General features: G+C 42.1%; 1 protein-coding gene across 3 annotated transcripts in view; it reads left to right on the top strand.

Moving 5' to 3' along the window:
• The first annotated feature begins 9,394 nt into the window (after positions 1 to 9,394).
• Positions 9,395 to 27,759, top strand: part of LOC308628561 (ubiquitin carboxyl-terminal hydrolase 42-like) — a 43,532-nt gene continuing 25,167 nt past the window's right edge. For all 3 annotated transcript variants that reach the window (XR_014017547.1, XR_014017548.1, XM_081255618.1), the window contains exons 1-3: positions 9,395 to 9,483; positions 13,643 to 13,892; positions 16,196 to 16,396. Coding sequence is in view for 1 of the 3 variants with exons in the window: in XM_081255618.1 (XP_081111744.1) it covers positions 13,652 to 13,892; positions 16,196 to 16,396 (442 nt within the window). In the remaining 2 variants the exon portion in view is untranslated. The remainder of the gene's footprint in view (positions 9,484 to 13,642; positions 13,893 to 16,195; positions 16,397 to 27,759) is intronic.

The following is a 27,759-nucleotide window of genomic DNA, read 5'->3' as shown; positions in this document are numbered from 1 at the left end:
TTAAGTTTCCTCTCCTCTAGAACAACTCCTGGTATCAAAATCTGTGTAGTCAGTGTTCTCCAGAGAAAAAGAACGAATGGGATGTACGAAGAGGGGGAAGTGGCGGGAGGGAGTGGGGGTGGTGGTGGGATGAATTGGGAGATTGGGATTGACATATATACACTAATATGCATAAAATAGATAACTAATAAGAACCTGCTGTATAAAAAAATAAATAAAATAAAATTCAAAAATTCAAAAAACATTAAAAATAAAGAAATTGTCTCATGCAATTATGGAGGCTGGCAACTCCAAACTTTGCAGGGTTCACTGGTATGCTGGAGACCTAGAGAAGAAATGATGTTTTGATGCGTCTGAAGGTTCAAGTCAATCTTTTTGCTGTATTCAGGACTTCGACTGTTTGGGTGAGGCCCACTTAGATTATGGAGGGCCAGCTGCTTTGTTCAACGTCCACTGATTTAAATGTTAATCTCACCCCAAAACACTCTCATAGAAACATCTAGAATAATGTTTGACCAACTATCTGGGCAGCATGGCCCAGACAAGTTGACACATAAGACAAGTGAGACACTGAGATAGAAAGGGGGTGGGGCAAAGGAGGGGGTGAGGAAGCACATCAGATTTCAGGACCAGAGGAAACCTGCCTGAAGAGGCCTCTTTTGAGCTGTCACTTGAATTAAAAGAAGGCATCATCAGTATTAGGACCCGGGAGGTGTCCCGAGAGAGAAAGAAAGTACAAACACCCTGGGGTAGGAATGAATTTAGTACATTTCAAAGAAAGAAAGAGACCAGGAGAAAGAAACAGGAGTGGCAAGAGAACCGGTTACCTGTTGTGATGGGTCAGCCTTTCCACTGCACTTAGAAGAAAATTCAGAGTCCTCTGTAAGGCCCACAGGGCCTTTCAAGAGCTACCCCAGCCTTCCTTTTCAGTCTTCAGTCGCGCCACTCTCACGGCAGCCTATGGGACGAGGCTGATAAGCAAGACCCATGACTTACGCATTCATGAGGGAGGGACAGAGCAGAGATTGTTCTCAAGGTCACAGTTTCTGGAGCAGGGACAGGGTCACACAAGAAGTAGGATGGAAATCTCAGTAACTGAACAATTGGAGATTGGCTGCATAGATGGCCTTCACCCACCTCCTCCACCTATATTGCATGGACAGTAGAGCTTTTTCTTCATGGTGAGGCGAAGACGAACTCTCTAAAGAGATGGAAATTTCTTTGTGGCAGGGGTAGGAATCACAGAGTGGGGGCTGGCATCCCGGAGGAAGACTCCCTCTTTTGGGCAGTGTAGGCGTGCATCTGTGTACATCTAGGTGTGTGTGTCTGTGTGTGTGCACAAATGCCTACCCAGTCTCTCCTTTACCTCCCCCATCACTAAGTACCCCAATGTGAAGCCTTCCCACCAATATCCACATGGAATTCAAAGTCACCTCTCAGTTATGGGGGAGACATCAGTAACCTCAGAGGATGTCCCTCCTAGCTACCTTTATCAATCATCCTGTTACATAAATAATTATGGCTGCCCAACAGGAGGTAAGTGCTATAAACCTTAATAGAATCAGTGGTATATCCATACGTGTTTGGACGTAATGAGATGGGAGAGGTAGAAATTTCTCATCTATATGGTGCGGAGTTAGAAGATACTGTCTCAATTGGATGGAAAAAAAAGGAGAAAAAAAAAGTTAAGCTATAAAATATTTCAACTGAAAATACCAGGATGCATTTTTGTTTGTTTGTTTGTTTTGTGGTACACGGGCCTCTCACTGTTGTGGCCTCTCCTGTTGCGGAGCACAGGCTCCGGAAGCGCAGGCTCAGCCGCCATGGCTCACGGGCCCAGCCGCTCCGCGGCATGTGGGATCTTCCCGGACCGGGGCACGAACCCGTGTCCCCTGCATCGGCAGGCGGACTCTCAACCACTGCGCCACCAGGGAAGCCCCAGGATGCATATTTGAAAAAATATTTAATATTACTTAATGCCTCTGTTTCCATCCAATATGAGCTATGTAATGCAGAGCTAGGGCAGTTTGAGGTAACATTTTTTTAAGCTCCTTGAGACTAAATAATGAAATACTGCACTATTAAAAATGACTTTTAATGTCTCTTTTGAGAGTCCCTGAGAACGCTCTATTTTTATGTTCATACTCTTATAACCCTCACACCTTAATGGTGGATTTTATTTCTCAAATTATTCAAAAAACTTCGTAAGGATACAGTTCTATTTTCCCATAACTCTTGAAGCCCTATGTCTCCCCCTTTCCTCCCCTACGCACTGCTGTCACTTTAGCGTATGTTACTCCAGTCTTTCCCTATTCATTGACAAAGATATGTACTACAATGGAACAGCATTGTTTTGAGAGGGTTTGTTTTTGCATAAAACGATGGCTAAATACATATTGTTCTGCAACTTGCATTTTGTTCTCCACTCTAAAATATGTCCTGGGGAACTTTCCATATGAGTATAACATAGTATACTCATATGGAAAGTTATATGTTATACACAGTATAACATAATTTAGCCGTTCCCCCAGGTGAAGGGGAATTAGGTGTCTCCGGTAAGTCAATATTTCAAACAACTCGAAAAGTAACATCTGTATCTAATGTGTTTACAGGGAGTCCCACCACAGGTAGCTCTGATTTAAACCAATTAACCTGTCAGGTTAATTTGTAAAGATTTGTAAAGGGGATTCATTTGTAAAGAAGATTCTGCTATCACCTAAACTTACAGGGTTACGTGAGGATTAAATAAATTGACATATTTGGGGGCAGCCCTTTGTAACTGTTATCCAATGCAGTTATTTGGAATGACTCCTGTTAATAAGTAAAGATCCTAAACATAAAAGTGTAAGGACGTAATTATGGAAAGGAACTTCATATTCTTTAATACCTCCCTGTTCCCAGTAGCTGTGTAAAGTAGCTCTTCCAGGAGCTAACATCAAATTTGCTGCCCAGGAATCAGAGAACCAATCTCTAAAGTTTTACACTATTGAAATTTTGTTTGTGTATTATCCTTTGGAATTACCTGAAAGCAGTGCCTGAAATCACCAGTGCCTTAATGGTGCATTTCTTTTTTGGAATCCAACATAGAGGTTAATGTAGAGGAATAAGAGGGAAAGCTAAAACAAAATCATATATGTGGTAAAACAAAATTTTTACTCTTAATAGTATCATACAACAGGTAAAATCTTCTGGGAAACATGAAAACATTTTGAGTCAATTTCCATATGACCATTAAACTCTATCCCCTCTTCTTTTCCCTTTCTAGAATTAAGCACTCTTTACTTTTTCTGTCCAGATCTTTCTCTGTTCACTTCTTTGGCTAGCCATGTGCCCATAGAAAAATATATATAATATTTTGGACTTTAGTTTTTGGATTCTTACTGAATGTTGTATTATTGTTTTACAAATTGGTTTATTAGTCAGCGATTTGACTCTGAGGACTTCTTTCATTACTGCATTTTAAATACTACTCACGTGCAGAGTTTCTATGACAGTTAGGTGAAAATACTTTCAGATCCCCCAGCAAGAGTGGATTTGTACTTATGAGCAACATTATTGCCTAGGAGGCCCCCTTTCTGACCACCACTGCCAACTTTTTATGCCAGTGTCCCCCACTCCTCTTATTTGCCTAGTAGATCTTTCACAGTTCTGTTTTTTGGCCATTCCCTTGTAGATGGTGGAACCTGTAAAATGCAAGTCTAATTCTCCCTTCCTCATGGTGTCGTTGAATGTAATTAATGAGTTAACATGTAATTCACATGTACAGAAGAGGTACCGGGCATATAAAACCATGATAAGAAGTATTATTATGAGATCACTGAGAACACTGAGATCAGAGAAAACATCCTGGTGGTAGCCAAACTTCTTTAATCCTCCTTTATTGAACTGAGATATTTTTCAGAAAGATGAAAAATATGTGAATTTTCTCCAACAGCTCTTTAAGACAATCTACTCACTGAGATCTCCCTCGTTCTCTTTTATTTCTGCTTTTTTGTACACTGCCCCATCTGCCTAGAAAATCCCCCTGCCCCTAGCCTGCATTTCTGGTCTTACAGTAAATCTGTGCCTATACAGCTTAATATTGAAGAATATATGTTCGGACACTAATTGTGAGATCATGAGCAATGTACTTAACCCCTAATCTGTAAAATGGAAATATTAATTTGTACCTACATCATAGCCTTGTTGTAAAGAGTAAATGAGTTAACATATCTAAACCATTTAGAGGAGGTGCCTGAGGCATAGGAACCTTTCAGCTATTGGCTGGTGTTAACACCTTTGCTTAATGATGATCCTTCCTCTTTGCTCCTAGGTGGCTGATTCTTCCTGCGAACTGAACGCTGACCAACACCACTCAGGTCAGACTCTCTGACCCTGGTGGTAGTGTCGGCTCCTTAGTCCTTCACCGTTAGAATCTCCCTAAGCAGAAAGATTTCTTTTTTTTTTTCTTTTTTTTTTTTTGCGGTACGCGGGCCTCTCACTGCTGTGGCCTCTCCCATTGCGGAGCACAGGCTCCGGACGTGCAGGCTCAGCGGCCATGGCTCACGGGCCCAGCCGCTCCGCGGCATGTGGGATCCTCCCGGACCGGGGCACGAACCCGTGTCCCCTGCATCGGCAGGCGGACTCTCAACCACTGCGCCACCAGGGAAGCCCAGAAAGATTTCTTCTGAAAGGGTATAATCTTGTATCTTCAACACTCATCCAGGTGAGTTAGACATTATGCTTCCTTTCTCTCCATTTCTTCCCACTGCCCCTCTCCTTGAAACCTGCAGTGTCCTGAATTCCCTGGCGGTCCAGTGGTTAGGACTCCACACTTTCACTGCTGAGGGCGCAGGTTCAATCCCTGTCAGGGAACTAAGATTCTGCAAATTGCACAGTGTGGCAAAAAAAAAAAAAAAAAAAACAAGAAACAAGAAACCTGCTGTGTCCCAAGAATGTAAATGTTGTATACGTGTGGTTAAGTTGGTGCAGCCACAGAAGGAAATGAGAACAAGACTTGGAAGGAAGAAGTTGATTATACTCCCAGGTCCCAAAGAAGGGGTCACTACATGCCATGCAAGGGCACAAGGAAAGCAATAGGTTTTGGTCAAGTGGCACAAGACAGGAGTGAGGGACAAGTCTGAGCCAGAGCCTGGATTGGGTTTCTATGGGAAAGGCAAGGCACAGCAGAGTGAGCAGCTTAGGATTGGCTGGTTGGAATAATTCCAGCAGGCTTTGGGCCATAGAGGTATCTCTAGTGGCCTGGTACCTGGCCCTGGGGTGATTTAGGGCAGAGGAAGTATTGACTCATGTGTGAGAGTTAGATAAGAACAAGGCAGGATCTACAGGCTTGGGATTGGTTGGTTTGCATGGGTTGATTGAACCCTTTGCTAGCTCTAAGAATTGGCTAGCTCTGGGAGGGATACTCTCTCCTGGCCAGCAAGCTTTTTCAGATGTCAAAACGTCCTAAAATACAGAAAATAAAAACACATGATTGGGACTTCCCCGGGGTCTATTGGTTAAGACTCTGCACTTCCAATGCAGGGGGCATGGGACATGATCCCTTGTCAGGGAACTAAGATCCCGCATGCTGCAAGGCCAGGCCAAAAACAAAGAAACAAAAACCACACGATTGGGGACGTCCCCGGTGGTGCAGTGGTTAAGAATCCACCTGACAGTGCAGGAGACCCATCACCCCTGGCCCAGGCAAACACTGTGATGTCATCAGGCTTACAACCTTGGCCCAGGCAAACACTGTGATGTCATCAGGCTTATAACCTCACTTAATAGGGTCCTGCCAGCCATGGGCTGGCAAGTGCCAAATGAACAGCGACTTCTTTTGTGTGAGCATATCTATTTCTCCTTTCCTCTTTACTTTCCCAAATAAGGTGAATTACTAATGGATCCTCAAGCCCAAACTGTTTCTTGATACTCCTTATGTCAGCGGACATAATTAGGCCATACTGAGGCCTAATTTTATTTTATTTAAAAATGTATTTATTTATTTAGGCTGTGCCGCATGGCATGTAGTATCTTAGTTCCCCAACCAGGGATTGAACCCGCTCCCCCTGCGTTGGAAGCTTGGAGTCTTAACTACTGGACCACCAGGGAAGTCCCTGAGGCCTAATTTTAGTGATTGGTCTAGCGGCCAGAGGGGGCTATGGGGCAGATCCTGGAAAATACATTGTCTTGTAGGGTACCTGCCTCATTTGAAGCTTCTGCATAGTCTTCAGATTGGGGGGTGGGAGTTGGCCACTTCTACAGGCCCCAAAGGTTCAGAGGAGTCTGAAGTTCTACCACTGTTTGGTTCTCATCCCTAGTCGCATCCCTAGCTCCTTCTCAGAGCCCAGACCGTGGTGCTGGGGATTAATCATGGCTGAGGAGTTGACCATTTCTAAAGCTCAGCTCATTTTAAGTGAACCTGAGCCTGGTCCGCAGAACGAATGGTCTGCTGTCTGACTGCAGGTGATGGTTACAACAGGCTCCTAAGCAGGCCCACGGGCTTTGCTGTATATTGATGACGGACTGACCAGAGGCAGTCATTTTCCCTCTTTCAAGCATCAGTGGCCACCTAATTTCAGTTTAAAAAATTACTATTTCCCCCACGTCCTCAATCACCAGAGAGATTGAATAAGCCAATGCATCCCCATCTACCTCTCTCCCACCCAGCTCCCCCAAGGTGAGGGTCACCACACAGCTGTCGGCATCCCAGCTACCACCTGAAATCTTATCCTTAGACTCTGCTTCTTAGGACCATTCCTGGTACCGACTCTCTAAGCTGGACCACTGAGGGCTTGAGACAGAATTCAGATGCATAGGATACATCGAGGGAGTGTTAAAGGGAATGAAGGGAGGGAGAGGGCAGGGAAGAGTTAGGCACAGTCTCAGTGGGAGATGAGCTTCCTCCTGATTCCATTGGCTCTGGAATGTAAACCGCATCGCAAGACTGGTCACTAATTGAGGCAAGGTCTTTCTGAACCCCTGCGTTGGTGAGCCATTGGTGTAGACTGAAAGGGGGGAGGGTAGGTGGGCTTAGCCTCCCCAGAAGGCAGCTCCCCATCAGCCAAGAACAGTTGTCAGAAGGGGGCAGCTGTGGGTTATTAGCAACTAACATATTTAACAGCTGGGAGGGGAATTCGTGAGTCAGCCAGCAAAGTGGATCTAGATGGGGCATTAACAGAGCCCACCACAGGCTCCCTCATTATCTGGAGGTCCTTGAAAAATCTGATTTACTCCTCTTTGACACCTTTTGCTCTTTGATCGTGTGATCACCCGGACTGGGAGGTGGTGCACTTGGTGTCAGTTCACCTCTTGCCTAAAAACAGTTTTTGTCAAGGCAACTGGCTAAGTAATTAGTGTAGGTCCCACAGCTTGTAAGAACAGAGGCAGAGTGAAATCTTCTCCCAACAGCATTCACTTTGGATTAAGCTCTGGTCTGGAGGAAAATGAATTTCTGGGGCAAAAGCCAAAGACCCAGCTGTCTGAAGGCAGGGACTTCCTAATGTCCTTTGTTAACTACTCTATTTATGTCATGAGTTTGCACTAAAGTGACCCCAAAATTCTTTAGAGGAAAAGGGCGTCTATGTTTGCTTTCAAGGCGCGGAGGAAGGAGCAGGGGGCTGTGTAACAACCCCTCCCCTCCAAAAAATTCTGTTCTGGAGAGAATGCCAAGGGATTCTTTTTCTTTTTAATCTCTTTTCCTACTCTACTGTATTAGGACGTTGACTGCAGGGGCAGTTTGTCAATAGGATATGAAATGGAAACTGATATTAGAAGCCAAACTTCTCATGTGACTTCCAAAGGAAGCATTTTGAAATAACCACAAAGCTCAGGTATTAGGCATTTGACTCTTTAATTCCTCCTTATTCTGTATTTAATCACCTGCAAGTCATTTGGAAAAGGCAAGCAATTTACTGGATCCATCCCTATGGCTATTCTTTTCTTCCAGGTCTCTTATTAGTGTTGCCAGGACCGTACAGGTGAAATTTCATAACCATTCTTCCTCAGGAAGTAAACTGTGGTGTTAATCCCAAAAGTGGGTACTGAACTTTGGAGGTCTGGAACTCACCTTTTCCTTTTTTGTTTTCTCAGACAACTTCAGTGTTCTGCTCCAAACGCACAACTGCTATTTTATCACTTCAGTGATTTCTTTCCATAATAGTGAAATTAGCACTACTTTAAAAGACATAGCGGGGAGCAGTAAGATTCTGATGGCAGCTTCATGGAAGAACAGACACAAGCAGGATTTCTATAAGCAGAAGTAGGAGTGGGGTGTTTGTAGGAAAAAGGAGGTTATGGCTGGGACACAAAAGAGGAGAGGGAACTGTAGGCCTTCAATGCCAGGTAAAGGAGTTGAGACTTTTCCGTGGGCTAAGAAAGTAGCTAAAGGCTCTTAGGAGGGGACCAACATCTGACCTGTGTCTTTGAAAGATCATCCTGGCCGCAGTGTGGAAGCTGAGAGTGGAGTGACCATAAGGAGACTGTGGGAAGGCGAGGGGCGAGACTAGGAAGGTTGCCCCGGGAGGGTGGGGATTACAGCCCGTGGGTAGGTTGGGTGGGTGTGACCTGGTGTAAGGGGTTAGGTCAGGAAAGGAAAGAGAAGAGAGACAGAGGGAGGACTCGGCTGGTGCGGGAGAGTGCCACGTCCCTAATCAAAGCAGGGAACCCCACAGAGAGGAGCAGGGTCGTGGTGGAGGGGAGATGACACGATCAATCAATTCGTTCTCTGCTCGACCTCGCGGTGGAGACATCCAATAAGCGGCTGGAAGTATGGTCTGGCCCTCCGTTGCAAGAGCAACGCTCGGATCTCAGATGAGATCGTGACGGGATAGTCGGGGGTCTGCCTTTTCTAGAGCCGGGTTTAAAATTCTCCGCTTCCAGTAACAGTTGGAGAAGTCTGATGGTGCGCTGGAGCACCGCTGGGTCCGGCGTTCTTCAATGCCGGGTCTCTAGGCCAAGGGGCGTCTCCCGGAGCCGTGTCCATTTGGGGGGCCAGGTGTCCCGCGTGGGCCGTGCACCCGCGCTGGCCGGACTGAGCGCACACGCCGCAGGGCTGTCTCAGCCCTCCGGTCGCGACCGCCGAGGGCCGCGCGGTCGGCTCCAGCCGGCCGCTGGGGAAAGACCTCACCCGCCCACGCCGTACGGCTCGGCTCCACCAATCAGCGACCTCCTTCCGCGGCCGACCAGCGCTCCAGTGACGCGCGGGCCAGCCTGCGCCCGCGGCGCTTTGGAGATGGCCCCTCCCGCGCTAGCCCGGCTAGTTAGCTGTGCGCTGCGCCTCTTGTGCGACGGCCCCTGGGCAGCGGCGCGTGCGGGCGCGGCCTTGGCGCGCCCCCTGGCGGCCCGGCGGGGCGCTGCGGGCGCGGCGCTGACCCGGAGGCGGCGGCGGCGGTGCCCGGATGGAGGCACGTCATTGTCCCCCGCCGGGCGGCTGGGCTGTGTGCGGCGGCGGCGGCGGCGGCGGCGGCCGCCGAGGGGGATGGAGCGATCGCCGAGCCGGGTCAGGTAAGCTCCCGCCTCCTACCTGCCCGCCGCTGGCCGGCGTGGGGCCCGCGGAGCGCCCCGCTCGCCTCGGCCGCAGCTGGCCTGGCCGCCCCTCTGCCGGCGCGGCCCGCCGGGGGCTGGCGCGGCCCCTCGCCCGCCGCCCCCTCCGCAGCGGCGGGCCGCCCGGGACCCCGCCGCGCCGGTGGCAGTGCCGCCACCGCCGGCTGGGCCTGGCCGCTGGGGAGGGGGCGGCGGCCGCGACGGCCCCGGCGGCCGGGCTCCCAGAGCGCCGGGCTGCGTGGGGAGGCCGGACCCCCCTGGTTGCCATGGACACTGCCCTCCCACCCCCACCCAGCCCAGCCCGCCCCTCTCAGCCCCGGGGGCTGGGCCCGGCTGGCTGCTCCGGGGCGGCCAGGCCCGCATGGGTCTGCCCGGGGTGGGCGTGTGCCGGCCGCCGACCGCTGAGCCGCCCGGAGTCCCCGGGCCGCCCGCCGCCCCCCGCGTGGCTGCCACCTCCCGCCCCCGAGCACCCCTCGGAGCCCCGGGCTCGCCTCCCCGCCCCCCCTGCGCCCCCCAAAGAGACAAACTTTCCCACCCGGGCGTCCCGCCGGCCCGCCCGCCGCGCCGGTCCGTCCTCGCGGGGCCGTCCATCTGGCTAGTCCACCGGGTGTCCGAGCTCCCCACGCCTGCCGCCGGGCGGAGCGGGCACCCTCGGGAGGAGAGGAGGGGCCGGCCGGCCCGACGTCGCGTCCCCCAAAGCGCGTGTGCCCTAGTCCTGTTCTTTATCTTCGGGCCAGGAAGACCCAACTTACCTGGGGCGGGGGTGGGGGAGTGTGTGGGGGGAGAGGGCGGTCAGTTCCAGATGTTTGAGATGAAGATTTGATGGGACAGAAGTTTTACCATTTAGGACTTTAACCTCGCTATAATGAATGCAATTGAGATTACTTTTGTGGAATAGCTCTTTTATATTACGGGAGGCCTTAGGACTTACTTGTTTATGGGAAAACACGTTGGCTATTTAAAGTAAATACACTCAAATAACAGTAAAACTGGTTGAAAAACTAGTTAGCCCCTAAAACAGCGGTATTTTAGGTTCTCGTACGTTTTAGTGGAGTCTCAAATTTTAACTTGTACGTTTGAAACATAATTCTCTTCTGACTGTATTATTCATTCAAAGTGCATCGGTGTTGTGAATAATCGGTTTCACTTATTTGTATTTAGGGTCAGTTTCACTTCTTTTCTGTATCATTGAATTAAGTCTACAGAGTTTTTTTTTTTTGTAAAAGTTTAAAGCGAAGTGATTTGTTTCCTTACAAATAAGTAAAATCTAGGTTGTCTTTTTAAAGCTTGTGAGTTTTCAAATGGAAATGCAACAAGAATGTGGATTACATTGTTTATTAAGAAGCACAGGTATAACAGTTTCTTTTTGCATGTATTGATATTTTTATCACAATGTATATGGAGTGCCATAATGTTCAAATAGCCATATGCTTATTCTTTTAAAAATGAAAAAGAATAATGTATTCTAGCATTTGGTCACCACAAGGGAGAAATACCATATAAGGGACAGCATTTTAAGACTTTCAAGTAAAACATTGTATTTAAAGCAGGTACACTTAATGGAAACAATTGAGAAGTCACTTTGTCTCATTCCTCCACACACATCCAACCTTGATTTTTGTACTCAGTTTTTTTCAAACATGCTTTTGTAACTTTTTGTTTGTCTATCATCAGGAGGTGTTGAGAGAAATTTAAACTTTTCATTGAAGTAGTTGCTTAAAAGTCCTGAGATTTATTTCAGTAATGTTTAGAAGCTTTACTGAGAGTAAAGAACATGTAACATCTGAATCCTGAGCCCTGTGCAACATTGTTTGGCTTCCAGAAAGGTTTTCTCCAGTTTAACACCTGATGGTTTCAGGGTAAGAAGTCATTGGCTGAATATACATCTGAAGGAGAATGGATGTTTTTGGTTTTCCCAAATTATAATGCTATATGGTTATCAACGACTGCGTTGTATGTTTTCCTTGGGGTTTTTTTTTTTTCTTAATTTAAGAGTTGTGACCCCCCCCCCCAAAGGCAACTGGAGCAAGTAAAATGATTTTATTTGGTCATTTGTTAATGATTGTCCTGAAGGGATGTTTATCCCAGAAAATCAAGCTTTTTGCTATTTAACATTACTGTACATAAGGCTGGCTTAATCTTCACTGTTTGGCTTTCTTCTTCCTTTTCCTCCTCCTCTACTTCTTTTTCCCTTGTCTTATTTTTACCTCCACACTGTTTTGTAATTTCTTTTGACTGTCAGATGAGGAAAGTATAAACTTTATTTGGATAATAGGGCTCAAGCTTTCTTCCTGATAAAGGTCCTGTGTTTTACCTAGATTGACTTAAAATTTCAGTTCAGTTTTTCTTTTTGTTAAGCTCTAATTAACATCTTCTTCTCTATTTCTACGTAAGGTTCCAAAAATATTTAAGTTTGTACTTTTTTGGAGGGTGATAATCTTAATTTAAATCTTTAAAATCACAACAGAATTGAGGCTTTTAAAAAAACCTTATTGTGAGTAGACAGTGCATCGTAACATTTGTTGAAGTGTCACATACATGGGTAATTAATTACTGTGTTGAATATTTTTTAAAACAAGTTTTAAAGGCTATTCCTACTTCAGAATTTTTAAGGATTAAATGAGATACTTTATATAAAACAGTCAGCAAAAATTGGTGCTAGGAGCAAACACTGGTTACGTCCTGTCTTCACAGCTCATTCATTTGTTCAACACGTGTGTGGAGAGCTTTCCTTGTGCCAGGTCAGGGCATGTAAACAAGAACATGATGGAGAGGCACAGGCAGGACGGCTGTGGAGTCCATGCCCCAGCGCTATGGTGGAAATCAGCCCGAGGGTGCCCAGGGCGCCGCCAGAGCTTCCAGGAGGGGTTCTCAGACTGTCTTGGGGGAGGGGGACTATCAAGGAAAGTGTCCCAGAGGAAATGAATTCTAAGCGGAGAAGTGGGGTGGGTGTTCACTGGCTGGAGGTGGAAGGGTGGAGGAGGTTTGGGGAAAGAAGAACAGCATGTGCAGAGCCTGGAGAGAGAAGGCAGGACAGGACCACGGGGCGCGGAGAGGCTCCTAGGGCGGGCAGTGTCCAGAGTCTAGGTGTCGGGATGCTGGGCCGGAGGCAGTCGGGGCACGCCTGGAAGATCATCTGCAGAGCAGTGGCCTGCTAGATTTGGTTGCCGCTGGGCAATATGGGAAACATTCCTAAAGTGCTGTGTTGTGGAGTTTGGTAGAGCCCGAAGGGGCCCCAGCCGGGAATGTTGGGCTTGGGACCTTTTCCCAGTAGTGACTAGTTTGGGTAATAGTTGCTCCATTTCGTAGACCCAGTGGATTCTGTCCAGTCTCTCATAGGTCATTATGAAAATTAAGTAAGTTAGTGTGTGTTCAGTGAGTGACACAATGCCTAGCATATAGAAAGTGCTCAGTTAGTGGGGGCCCTAAGATTTTAATAGGGTTCAGAGAGAAAATGATAATTAAGTACTTTTATAACATGTATTTGTGTTCCAGTTTGATGTCAGTAATGCCTTATGGACTTCATTTTAAAAAATCATATATGCGAAATAAATGAGCCTCTTCAAAATGTGTTTCAAAAGTGAGACTTCCTATATTAAAAAAAGTAATGTATTTCAAACAATGTCATTTTGGACTTTAAGCTTCAAATTAAAGCTAGGTTTTCTTTTCATGTAGTTGAGACTTTTCCTTGAGGAATTATATATGAATTGAAAATTGAGCCAAATGTGTTAGTGCATTTCACATTCTAGGTTTAAGCAAGGGAGAGAAAAAATATAGGCACTTGGTGAATGTATAGAGTTGGAAATTGAGGTACCTGATTATGAAACGAAATATCAGATTTTCAGAGGGCATGAAATAGAATGACAAGATCTAATCAAATACTTCATTGAAGATTTTATAATTAAAAATTGTTGGCATGTTCAGATTAGCACAACAGTAAATATCCCAAGGAAATTATTACAAAGTTAAAAAATAGTGTTGCTTTTGCTTTTGTATTGGGGTGATTTGTTGGAAAATTAACCTAGCCGTTTTTAATTGTTTTCAAAGATCTAATGGTAGAATAAGTAGATTACTTTTCTTACCTTATGAAACAAATGTATGCTTTTCTCATCTTTTACAGAGGTGAACAATGACCCTAGTTGACAAAGCTTCTGAATCTTCAGACTCATCAACCTGTCAGAACCAGCCTGGCAGTTCTGAGGCAGTCCCACCTGGAGACATGGATGCAGGTTCTGCCAGCTGGGGTGCTGTGTCTTCATTAAATGATGTTTCAAATCACACGCTTTCTTTAGGACCAGTACCTGGTGCTGTAGTTTATTCAAGTTCATCTGTACCTGAAAAATCAAAACCATCACCACAAAAGGATCAAGGTACTACTTTCTAAAAGAATCACTACAAGAAACTCCTGTATAAATGCTGTTAGTGGGTTGGTAGTTTCAGAGATGGGCTTATTTAGCAAGATACACTGCCACCTGAATGGCCAGCAGAGTTACATTATTTGACAGGCTTCATTTTCCTCTGCTGCTTATTCATGATTAACATATGTATCATAGCAAGGTAAGATTATTTTTAGTTACTATGAATTTATTTGTAGTTGAATTCCTAATTTTTTGAAGGATAAACTTTGTCTTGGTGAGAATTGAGATGGGCAAGCATTTCATTAACTTGTCAGTTAACTATAGTGCCCTAAGTAAATGTCTACTTTTTAAAAATTTAAAGATTTTTTTTTAAGTTTTTTTTTTTTTTTTTGCGGTATGTGGGCCTCTCACTGTTGTGGCCTCTCCCGTTGCGGAGCACAGGCTCTGGACGTGCAGGCCCAGCGGCCATGGCTCACAGGCCCAGCCGCTCGGCGGCATGCGGGATCCTCCCAGACCGGGGCACGAACCCGTGTCCCCTGCATCGGCAGGCGGACTCTCAACCACTGCGCCACCAGGGAAGCCCCTAAGATGTTTTTAAAAATGGTTGCCTTTTGACAAATGAGCTCCACCCAACTTTGTTTTTGTTTGTTTAGTTTTTGCCAGTTAGAGTCGTCTGTAGAAATAAAGCTCTTTGAAAGCGAGCAGATCATGTAAATGTTACATTATGTATAAAGCCAGGTTAATGTGGTTTATTTGTTAAAACCCATCCTGATAACTAAGACACTGACACTTTAGTTGGTACTCCTGAGACTTTCAGATTTGGAAGCTTTGAAACCTTAAGAGATTAGTTCCCACTCAGAACGTTGTTTGGTTTAGAATAATTTGGCTCTCATGTTGTTTTGAGTCTTCCTAGTGCGTGTGATATTGTGATGATGAGGTGGGTGGTATGATTTGCTGAAGGTGTTTTGGGTGAGGGGACATTTACATCACAAATCAAACAACGTAACTGAATGTTATACAGAGAGGTTTAAAGACCTTTATAAGCAGGGCATTCCCACAGGACATCCTCTCACAGACTCCAGCCTCCTGTCACCTTGCTGGGGCTCCTCTCTCTTCCTCAAGATTTAGTTTGTATCACCCCATCTGGCTCTTTTGGGGGCCCTTGTCACGCTCTTTGAACATCCATTTCTCCTTTGCTCATTTTGCTCTCCCTTCTTCAGGAAGCTGAAGCCTGCCTTTTTGCATGCTTCAACACTCAATATTGCTATTAAAATAGAGAACCATCTATTGGGCATCTCAGTCTTTGGTAGTACTGAGGAACTGCCAAACTTTTGAAAACACAGTCTTGCTGTGGATGATTTTTGACCTTTCCTAAATAAATTGTTTTTGAGCCTCACCGGAGTATCATTAGCAATCTGTTTCTAAGTTTTAAAAATAGATAAGAAATTTTTAGACCCTGTAGACTATACTTATGAGTATGTATAGTGATGCCTAACAGCCTGTTTCCCTGCTGGTAAATTTGGGATGACATCACTACCAACCTTTAGAATTGAGAGTATCCGACAGCTAGTGGGGACTGAGTAGGTGAGATGATGGTGAGGATGACGTGCTGGTGGGGGTACAGAATATGAGCATCCGTAGCACATATTACAGGGAATCAACTTTCCTGCACTTTTATTGTGATGTAGTTTATTTATTTTTAAAACTATTTTAATGAAAAATTTTAAGTAGGTGCAGAAGAGAGAATAATTATAATGAAGTCTCACGTGCCCCTCAGCCAGCTTTGATGTTTATCAGCTCCTGGCCAATTATACCTCCACCCACTTACTCCTCTCCCCACTCCCCATCATTTTAAAGCAAATCCAGGACTTTATACTCCATCTATAAATAGTTCAGTGTGTATATTTAAAGAATTCATGTCTGAAAATTAAAAGCTTTTTATATTAAAAGTCCAGTCAATGTACAGATTTCCCTGGTAGTTGTATAATTTTTTTTTAACAGTTGGCTGTTGAAATCAACCTCCAAACAAGGTCTATGCTTTGCATTTGGTGAATATCTTTTAAGTTTTTTTTAATCTGTTAAATGCTGCTCCCCCCCCCCACCTTTTTTTGTCCTTGCAATTTGTTTATCAAAGAAACCAAATCATAGAGTTTCCCACATTCTGGGCTCTTTCTTTTGAAATGTCCCTTTCTCCCCTGTATTTCTGGTTAGCTGGTCATAAGAATCTTGATCAGATTCAGGTTTGATGTGTTGCTAGTTATTCAGCTTCGGAAGTATACAAAGCTTTCTTTTTAAATATTTGTTTATTTTCCTAGCCCTAGGTGATGGCATTGCTCCTCCACAAAAAATTCTTTTCCCATCTGAGAAGATTTGTCTTAAGTGGCAGCAAACTCATAGAGTAGGAGCTGGGCTCCAGAATTTGGGCAATACCTGTTTTGCCAACGCAGCGCTGCAGTGTTTAACTTACACGCCACCTCTTGCCAACTACATGCTATCACACGAACACTCCAAGACATGTAAGTGTTCTCCATTGTGTTATGTGTGTAGTGTTATGGTATGCTAACCTACTTTCATTTTTTTTCTCTGAAATGAAAGTGAAGATTTAAGCCAAGAATTTGATCATCACTAAGGAGTTGGTTTCTTCTTTTAGAAATCATGGAGGAAGACTCTTAAAGATTTACATTCAGGCATAAAAAACATTTTGCACATAATTTGACCTGTAGAATTATTTAAAAAGAAACATATTTTATCAGCATTTGGCATTTCTGAAGCCCCTGCTGGCTTTCTACACTTGCTAAAAAATGTGACATAAATGTCTACTGCCAACAGCTTGGGACAAGCAGGGCTAAGAATCCCACTTCTCCTGGCATCCATCCTTTGTTGAACGCTTGATTCATTTACAGGCTTTAAGCATTAGCGGAGAGGAGCCTCTTGTCACTGGTCCTCACCTCCTGGAAATTCATGCAGGACTTTCCCTTTAGTGTGTGAGAGCTCGGTTTTCAACCCAGAGGGCAGGAAGTTAGTTAACACACGTTATGTCTTTAATTAGGTGAGAGCCAGTCAACTAGTGAAATTCAGAATTTAGAACATACCGTTTTTTGAGGTCTTGACCTTCTGCATATAGTATTGTACATACTCTTCACCCTTAGAAGTGAAATCGCCCTCTTCTTTGATCTACATTAATGTGTGTGTGTGTATGTTAGGGTGCTAGTCCTTCATTATTAGGGTGAAAAAAAAGCCCCTTGGTTTATTTTTGCATAGCTCTTTACTTTTTTGTTTTTTTTTTGCGGCTTGTGGGATCTTAGTTCCCCCACCAGGGATTGATTGATTGATTGATTGATTGATTGATTTGGCTGTGCCGGGTCTTCGTTGCAGCACGCGGGATCTTTGATCTTCATTGTGGCGTGCGGGTTCTTTAGTTGTGGCATGAGGGATCTTAAGTTGTAGCATGCGAACTCTTAGTTGCAGCATGCATGTGGGATCTAGTTCCCTGACCCGGGATCAAACGGGGCCCCCTGCATTGGCAGCGTGGAGCCTTAGCCACTGGACCACCAGGGAAGTCCCCCAACCGGGGATTGAACCTGGGCCCTCGGCAGTGAAGGTGCCGTGTCCTAACCACTGGACCACCAGGGAATTCCCGAATAGCTTTTTACTTAATGGAGAATTTAGACCCACTCTTTTAAAACTTTATTCCCCCAAAGAGCAAAATAATGGTTTTAAAGAATTTGTAAAGTACAGAAAATTTTAAGGTAACCGAAAGAAAATCACCTAGAATCTCACCATCAAGAGGTGTTTCTTATGCCAGGGCTTCAAATTACAGAAGGAAGATTCTGTTTGCCCTCATTTTCTTCCTTTTTAAGTCCATAATTCATTCCCCACAGACAGCTTTCTTATCACTTTTGCGCTTAATGAAAGTAGGATGTGGATGAAAACCCAGCACTGGCACCTGGACAGAGAGAGAGAGGATGGAGACGAAAATGCAGTTGCTCGGGGTGTCCAGAATTAGGTGTCTGTCTTTTTTTTTTTTTTTTTTTTTTTTGCAGTACGCGGGCCTCTCACTGCCGTGGCCTCTCACGTTGCGGAGCACAGGCTCCGGACGCACAGGCTCAGTGGCCATGGGTCACGGGCCCAGCCACTCTGTGGCATGTGGGATCTTCCCAGACCCGGGCACGAACCTGTATCCCCTGCATTGGCAGGCGGACTCTCAACCACTGCACCACCAAGGAAGCCCCAAAGGTGCCTGTCTTTTATAGGCCATTGGTAGTTTTCTCTTTCTCTCTGTTTTCTCAGCTTTATTGAGGTGTTGTTGATAAACAATAAATTGCACGTTTAAAATACACAATTTGATGCATTTTGACATTTGTGTATACCTGTGAAACGATCACCACAGTCTACATATGGACATATTCATCACCCCTCTAAAGAGTCTCAGTGCTCCTTTGAAATCAGTCCCTCCCACCCTTTCCTGTCCCTCATCCCCTCCACCCCAGGCAACCACTGATATGCCTTCTGTTTGCTACAGATTAGTTTGTATTTTCTAGAATGTCTTATATGTGGAATTACACAGTATATATTTTTATATTGCCTGGCTTCTTTCACTCAGCACAATTATTTCAGCATTATTCCATGTTGTTGCATGTATCAATAGTTAATTTTTATTGCTGAGTAGTATTCCATTGTATGGATAGATGTACGACAGTTTGGTTCTCCATTCACCTATTGATGGACATTTGGGTGATTTCCCATTTTGGGCCATCACAAATTAAGCTACTATGAGGACTTCCCTGGTGGCACAGTGGCTAAGAATCCACCTGCCAATGCAGGGGACACCGGTTCAATCCCTGGTCTGGGAAGATCCCACATGCCACGGAACAGCTAAGCCTGTGCGTCACAACTACTGAGTCTGCGCTCTAGAGTCCATGAGCCACAACTACTGAGCCCACGTGCTGCAACTGCTGAAGCCCGCGTGCCTAGTGCTCCGCAACAAGAGAAACCACCACAATGAGAAGCCCGTGCATCGCAACGACGAGTAGCCCCCGCTCGCCGCAACTAGAGAAAGCCTGCACGCAGCAATGGAAACCCAACACAGCCAAAAAACAAAACAAAACAAAACAACAAATTAAGCTACCTTGAAGTCTTTGTAAGGACATGTTTTCATTTCTTGTGGGTAAATATCTAGGAGAGGAATGGCTTGGTCCTATAGTATGTGTGTGCTTCACTTTAAGTTACTTCCAAACTGTCTCCCAAAGGGATTGTGATATTTTACATTCCCACCAGCAGTGAATGAAACTTCCATTTGCTCCCTATCTCCCCTAATACTTGGCGTGGTCAGTCTTTCCAATTTTAGCCACTCTAATAGGTGTGTAGTATGATAGTATGTTACTGTGGTTTTAATTTGCATTTCCATAATGAATAAGGATGTTGAACATCTCTCCATATGGTTCTTTGCCATCTGTGTGTTTGCTTTGCTCAAGCGCCTGCTCATATCTTTTGCCTGATTTAAAATTGGGTAGTTTTCTTATCGTTGAGTTTTGAGAGTTCTTTATGTATTCTGGATAGAAGCCCTTTATCAGATATGTAATTTGCAAATGTTTCCCAATCTGGAGAAAATAGTCTCCTCACACTGTCTTTCAAAGAGCATGTTTTTAGTTTTGAAGAATACTGCTTCATTATTTTTCCATTTTTATCATCTGTGCTTTAGGTGTTGTATTTAAGAAATCTGCCTAACCAGAGGTTGCAAAGATTTTCCCTTTGTTTTTTAGCAGTTTTATACTTTTAGTTTTTATATTTAGGTCAGTGATACATTTTGAGTTAATTTTTATTTGTGGTGTGAAGAATGGATTAAAGTTCATGTTTTTCAATATGGATATCCAGTTGTTCCAGCACTATTTGTTCAAAACATAGCCCTTTCTCTACTGAATTATTTTTGTACCTTTGTCAAAAATCAATTGATCTGGGCTTCCTTGGTGGCGCAGTGGTTGGGGGTCCACCTGCCGATGCAGGGGACGCAGGTTCGTGCCCCGGTCCGGGAGGCTCCCACATGCTGCGGAGCGGCTGGGCCTGTGAGCCATGACCGCTGGGCCTGCGCGTCCGGAGCCTGTGCTCCGCAACGGGAGAGGCGCAGCAGTGAGAAGCCCGCGTGCCGCAAGAAGAAAAACCAAAAAAAAAAAAAAAAATCAATTGCTCATATACATATGGATCTATTTCTGGACTCTGTTTTGTTACACTGATCCACTATCTGTCTTGACACCATAACACAGTGCCTTGTTACTATATATTTAAAAGTTTTGAAGTCAGGTAACTTTTCCAACTTTGTTCTCCTTTTTCAAAGTTGTTTTGGCCATTCTTGGTCCTTTGCATTTCCAAATTAATTTTGAAATCTGTTTGTCAATTTCTACAAAAAAGCTTCCTGAGATTTTGATTAGGATTGTGTTGAATCTGTAAATCAGTTTGGAACGAATGACATCCAAACAGTATTGTTTTCTGGCCCACAAACTAGGTATTTATTTAGGTTATCTTCAGTTTTTCTTAGCTGTGTTGCATAGTTTTCAGTATACAAGTACAATTTGTACAATTTTTAATCCGATTTATCCCTAAGCATTTCATATTTTTGAAAGCTATTATAAATGGTAATAGTTTTTGAATTTCGATTTTTGATTGTTCATTGCTAGAATATAGAAATGCAGTTGAACTTTATTGATCTTGTATCCTACAACTTTGCTAAGTTCCTTAATTCTAGTAGTTTTTTTAATACAGTTACTTGATTGATTGCCCTTATGATTATTTAGAGGCATGTTTTTAGTTGCGAGATGATTGGGGAGTTTTCGGAAATTGTCCTGTTACTACTTTAATTCCATTGTGGTCAGAGAAGATACTTTTATTGTTTGAATCCTTTGAAACTTGAGACTTGTTTTATGCACCAGAACGTGGTCTGGCTTGTTAAATATTCCACGTGTACTTAATAAGGATGTGTATTCTGCTGTGTTGGTTGGAGTTTCTATAAATGCTGATTATGTTTAGTTACTTGATAATGTTGTTGAGGTTGTCTTTTATGTCCTTTTACTGCTTTTCTGTCTACTTGTTCTATCGAATTTTGAGAGAGGTATGTTGAAATAAAATAAATTTTTGAATTTGTTTCTTCATTCTGTTCTATCAGTTTTGCTTCATGTACTGTGAAACTCTGTCACTTAAGGTTATTATGACCTCTTGGTGAGCTGACCTGTTTATAACTTATGAAATGACCCTCTTTATCCCAAATAATATGCTTTACTCTGAAATCTGTTTTGTCTGAAATAGAGCCACTCCAGTTTTCTTATTAATGTTAGCATGGTATATCTTTGTCCATCTTTTAACTTTTAACCTATTTGTGTTTATATTTAAAGTGGATTTCTTGTAAACAGCCTATAGTTTGTTCTTGTTTTTTAATCCAGTCTTACAGTCTCTGCCTTTTAAAATATAAATCATTTATATTTAATGAGAGTATTGATATGATTGGTTTTACATTTACCATCTTGCTATTTGTTTTCTAATTGTCCCGTATTCTTTGTTCCCTTTTTCATTGTTTTCTGCCTTCTTTTGGAATGAGTAATTTTATATTTCTTCTCCTTTATTGGCATATTTTCTCTAACTTTGGTTTCTCTTTTTAGTGGTTGCTTTAGGGTTTAGCATACATTTTTAACTTACCATAGCTTACATTGAGATACTATTCCATTTCTTGTGTAGTATAAGGACTTTATGACAATATACTTTCATGGTCTCTCTCTAGACATTTGTGCTATTGTTGTCAAACATTTTATTTTTACTTAATTTGTATCCACATAATATATTGTGTTATTTTGCTTTAAATAAAATTTAAAAGTTTTATTTTAAGTAGTTTGTTAAGGTTTCTTTACCAGTCTTTTATATTTACTTACTCTTTTATCATTTCCACTGCTTTTAATGCCTTTGTGTAGATCCAGACATCCATCTGGTATTTTTTCATATGCCTGGAGGAGTTCCCTTAACTTTTCTTGCTGGTGACAAACTGTTTTTTTTTTTGTTTGTTTGGTTGGTTTTTAAAATAAATTTATTTATTTATTTATTTTTGGCTGCGTTGGGTCTTCATTGCTGGGTGCGGGCTTTAGTTGCGGTGAGCAGGGGCTACTCTTCCTTGTGGTGTACAGACTTCTCATTGTGGTGGCCTCTCTTGTTACGGAGCACGGGCTCTAGGTGTGTGGGCTTCAGTAGGTGTGGCACACAGGCTCAGTAGTTGTGGCTCATGGGCTCTAGAGTGCAGGCTCAGTAGTTGTGGCGCTCGGGCTTAGTTGCTCCACAGCATGTGGGATCTTCCTGTACCAGAGATCGAACCCGTGTCCCCTGCGTTGGCAGGTGGATTCTTAACCACTGCGCCAACAGGGAAGCCCCCAAACTCTGTTTTTTGTTTTATTTATTTGTTTGTTTTTTATTCTTGGTCTGAAATATCTTCATTTTGCCTTTTTTGAAGCTAAACTTTATTTTGAGGTAATTTTAGATTTACTTGCAGTTGTAAGAAATCACACAGAGGCATGCTATGTACCCTTACCCAGTTTCCCCCAGTGGTGGCACTGTAGTTCAGTCTCACAGCCAGGATATTGATTTTGATACAGTCAAGGTACAGAACGTTTCCATCACTAAGGATCATGTTTCCCTTTTATAGCCAAGCCCACTTCCCTCGTGCCCCCACCTCCTCCTTAATCCCTGGCAACTACTAGTTATCACTTCTATTATTTTGTCATTTCAAGAATGTTACATATATTGAATTATATAGTAGGGATTGGCTTTTTCACTCAGCATAAGTCTCTGGATATTCATTCACTTTGTTGTGTATATTAATAATTTGTTCCTTTTTATTGCTGATTAGTATTCCATGGTATGGATGGACCACAGTTTGTTTAACCACTCATCCATTAAAGGACATCTGGGTTGTTTCCAGTTTCTGGATATTATGAATAGAGCTGCTGTAAACATTAGTGTGTAGAGCATGTGTGTGAACACAAGTCTTTATTTCTCTGGAATAAATGCCCAGAACTACAGTTGCTGGGTCATAAGGTAGTTGCATGTTTAGTTTTGTAAGAAACTGCCAAATAGTTTCCAGAGTGGCTGACCAGTTTACATTTCCACCAGCAGTGTATTGAGTTCCAGTTGCTCTGCACTGTTGCCAGCATTTGGTGTTTCACTATTTTTCATTTTAGCCATACGGTAATGATGAGTATAATGATATCTCATTGTAGTTTTAATTTGCATTTCCCTAATGCCTAAAGGTCTTGAACTTCTCTCCATGTGTTTATTTACCATCTGTATATATCCCCTTTGGAAAATATCTCTTTGTGTCTTTTGTTCATTTTCTATTGTGTTCTTTGTTTTTATATTGTTGTTTTGTTCTTTATATATTCTAGATATTAGGTCTTTTTCGGATGTGTATTTCCAACATTTCCTGCCAGTTTGAAGCTTGTCTTTTCATCCCCTTAACAGGGTCTTTCACAGAGCAAAAGTTTTAAATTTTGGTGAAGTCCAATTTTTCCTTTTATGGATTGTGCTTTTGCTGTCAAGTATAAGATCTCTTTGCATAGCCCTTGATCCTAAAGATTTTCTCCTGTTTTTTTTTCCTACAAGTTTTATAGTTTTACATTTAGGTATGTGATCCATTTTACGTTAATTTTTGTATAGCGTGAGGTTTAGTTTTTCTGTCTGGATGTCCAGTTGCTCTAGCACCATTTGTTTCAAAGGCTGTCTTTCCTTCATTAATTGCTTTTAAACTTTTGTAAAAAATCACTCGGGTGTATTTGTGTGGGTCTATCTCTGGGTCCCCTATTCTGTTCTGTTAAGGTATGTAACTGTCCCACAACATGGTTGGTCTTTGTTATTGTAGCTATATAATAAATCTTGATATCAGGTAGAGTGAGTCCATCCACTTATTCTTTTTCAAAATTGTTTTTTTCTATTCTGGTTCCTTTGTCTTTCCATATAAATTACAGAATAATCTTGTCTATATGTACAAAAATATTTTGGGGATTTTGATAGAAATTTTGTTAAATCTGTATCTCAGTTTGGGGAGAATTGATGTCTTTACTATGCTGACATTTCCAGTCTGTGGATGTGGTATGTCTCTGCATTTACTTAGATCTTCTTTACTTTGTTTCATCAGTGTTGTGTAGTTATCAACATGTTTGTTTTGTGAGATATACACCTAATCCTTTTATTTTTTGAGGAATTATAAGCATCATTATATTTTTAATTTTGGTGTTCACATTTTTATTGCTGGTATATAAAAGTACATTTGATTTTTGTATATTGACCTTACTGACTTCACTTAATATTTCTAGGCTTTTTTTTCTTTTGGGAGTCCTTGTATTTTTCTACGTAGAGAATCATGTCATATGCAGATAGGGACATTTTTACTTACTCCTTACTGATGTGTATCCTGTATTCCCTTTTCTTGCCTTATTTCACTGGCTAGAACTTCTAGCAATATGTTGAATAAGAGTGATCAGAGCTGACATCCTTGCCTCATTTCTGATCTTAGGGGAAAAGCATTCAGTTTGATGTTAGCTGTAGGTTTTTGGTATATCCTTTTTATCAAGTCAAGGAAGTTCCCCTCTATTTCTTTCTTTCTTTTTTTTTTTCCTCTTGTTTTTCTGTTTTACTGATTCCCGCTTTTTATCTTGAATGAGTGTTGATTTTTGTCAGTAGGTTTTTCTGTGTCAAATTGATATGATCATGTGAATTTCTTCTTCAGCTTATTAATATAGTGGATTATACTGGTAGATTTTCCAATACTGAGTCATCTTTGTATCTCTGGAATAAACTCCGTTTGGTCATGATGTTTATTTTTATATTTTGCTGAATTTTTGTTAAGGATTTTTACATGTGTTCATGAGATATGTCGGTCTGTAATCTTCTGTTTTTGTACCACCTTTGTTTGGTTTTGCTATCAGGGTAATACTAGCTTTATAAAATGAATTTGGGATATGTTAACTCCTGTTTTTCGGAAGAGATTGTGTAGAATTGATGTAAATTCTTATTTAGTGTAGAATCCATCAGTGAAACTATCTTGGCCTGGAGATTGCTTTTCTGGGAGTTTTAAAATTGAAAATTTAATTCCCTTAATAAGTATAGCACTATTCCAATTATTTTATATTGGGTGGGTTGTAGTAGTTCACTTCTTTTGAGGAATTGGTCCATTTTTCCAAAGTTGTCAAATTTATGTGTGTGAAGTTATTTATAGTATTCCCTTGTTATCCTTTTGATGTCTGCAGGGTTGATATCCTTGTTTTTGCTTCTGATATTGGTATTACTGTAAATTTCCCTTTCAACACTGCTTTAGCTGTGTCCCAAAACTTTTTTTAAATTAATTAATTTAGTTATTTATTTATGGCTGTGTTGGTTCTTCGTTGCTGCACACGGGCTTTCTGTAGTTGTGGTGAGTGGGGGCTACTCTTTGTTGTGGTGTGCGGACTTCTCATTGCAGTGGCTTGTGTTTTTTGCAGATCACAGGCTCTAGGCACATGGGCTTCAGTAGTTGTAGCATGCAGGCTCAGTAGTTGTGGCTCGTGGGCTCTAGAGCGCAAGCTCAGTAGTTGTGGCACACAGGCTTAGTTGTTCCACAGCATGTGGGATCTTCCCGGACCAGGGCTCAAACCCATGTCCCCTGCATTGGCAGGCGGAGTCTTAACTGCTGCACCACCAGGGAAGTCCCTGTGTCTCCAAACTTTTGATATATTGTCTTTTTATTTTCATTCAGTTCAGTATATTTTTTAGTTTCCCTTGAGACTTACCCTTTGACCCATGGGTTATTTAGAAGTGTGTTACTTAGTTTCCAGGTATTTATAGACTTTCTTGTTATCTCTCTCTCACTGATTTCTGGTATTTTCCATTGTGGTCAGAGAACACACTTATTATGATTTCAGTTGTCTTATTTTTTGAGGTTTGTTTGTGGCCCAGGATATAGTCTATTTTGGTATATGTGCTGTGAGCACTTGAAACAAATGTGTTGTTGGGTGGAGTGTTCTATAAATGTTGATCAGATCTCATTGGCTGTTGGTGTTGTTGACTTCTTCTGTATCCTTGCTGATTTTCTGTTTAATTGTTCAATCAATTGTTGACAGAAGGATATTGAGGTTTCCAGCTCTAGTTGTGGATTTCTCTATGTCTGTTTTCAGTCCTATCAGAGTTCAATTCATGTATTTTGCAGCTTTGTTGTTTGGTACAAACACATTTGAGATTGCTTTGTCTTTTTGATGGACTGATCCTTTATATAATCTCACTTTCTCTGGTAGTTTTCTTTGCTCTGAAGTCTACTTTATCTGCTACTAATATAACCATTCCTGCTTTCTTTGGGTTAATGTTTGCATGACATATGTTTTTCCATCATTTTTCTTTCAGCCTGCTTGTATCATTACATTTGAAGTGAGTTTCTTATAGGCAGCATATAGTTGAATCATGTTTTTAAAGCTGCTTTGTTAATTTAAGTCTTTTAATTGGTGTAATGTTTATTGATATTTAAGGTGGTTGTTGATATATTAGGACTTAAGTTTGTCATTTTGTTTTTGTTTTCTGTTCTGTTTTTCATTTCTGTTTTCTTATCTTTGCCTTCCTGTGGGTTATTTGAATATTTAAAAATTTGTTTTTTTTAATGTTTTTGAGTGTATCTCTTTATACAGTGTTTTTAGAGGTTGCTCTAGGTTTGTATTATTTATACATAACTTTTCACAGTCTACTGATGTTGTTATTTTACCAATTCAAGGGAAGTGTAGAAACTTTCCCTTCTATCTCCTTTACTCTTCCCTAGTTATCATGTAATTAAATATTTCCTCACATACATTTGGAACCACATCAGACAGTGTTACGATTTTTATTTCAACTTTCACATAATTTAGAAAACTCAAGAGAAGGAAAGCCTATTGTATTTGTCTGTATTTTTGATTACCATGTTTTCTTCTTCCTTCTTGATGTTCCAGGGTTCCTTTTTTAAAAAAATTACTTCCTTTTTGTTTAGAGAATTTCCTTAAGTCATTCTTTTAGGGTAAGTCTACTGGCAACAAATTCTCCTTGTTTTGCTTCATCTGAGAATGTCTTAATTTCACCTTGATTCCTGAAGGACATTTTCACTGGGTATAGGATTCCAGGTTGACAGTCCTTTTCTTTCAGCAGTTGAAAATTATTCTGCTACTTCCTTTGTCTTCCATAGTTTTTGATGTGAAATCCATTGCCATTCAAATAGTTTTTCTCTTATAGGTAAGGTGTTGGTTTTTTTTTCACTACTTCCAAGATTTTTTCGATGTCTTTAGTTTTCATAAGTTTAATTATGATGTGTCTTGGCATAAATACCTTTGTTCTTTTTCCTGTTTGATGTTTGCTGTGCTTCCTGAATCTATAGAATCATATCTTTTGCCAAATTTGGGAAAATTTCAGCCTTCATTTCTTATAATACTTTCAACCCAGCCTTCTCTCTCCTCTCCTACTGGGATTCTGATAGCATGTGTTAGATATTTTGTTAAAGTCCTAAAGGTCCCTGAGGCTCTGTTCATTTTTCTTTCCCAGTCTGTTCTTTCTGTATTGTTCAGAGTAGGTAATTTCTGTTGTTCTGTGTTCATGTTTACTGATTCTTTCCTCTGTCAGTTCCATTCTTCTACTTAGCTTATCCACTGAGCTGCTTACTTCAGTTACTGTGTTTTTCATTTCTAAAATTTCCATTTGGTTCTTTATATCTTCTATTTGTTGAGTTTTTCTATATTGTTTTATTTGTTTCTAGTATGTTCGTAACTACCTGTTGAGGCATTTTTATCATGGCTGCTTTAAAACTTCTGTTAGGTAATTCTAACTTACCTCCTATCTTAGTGTTGGCATCTATTCATTCATTGTC

The sequence above is a fragment of the Mesoplodon bidens genome, assembly GCF_964165515.1.
Source record: "Mesoplodon bidens genome assembly, chromosome: 15".
Taxonomy (NCBI): Eukaryota; Metazoa; Chordata; class Mammalia; order Artiodactyla; family Ziphiidae; genus Mesoplodon; species Mesoplodon bidens.
Note: the sequence above shows the minus strand (reverse complement) of the source record. Positions and strands in the feature narration are given on the sequence as shown.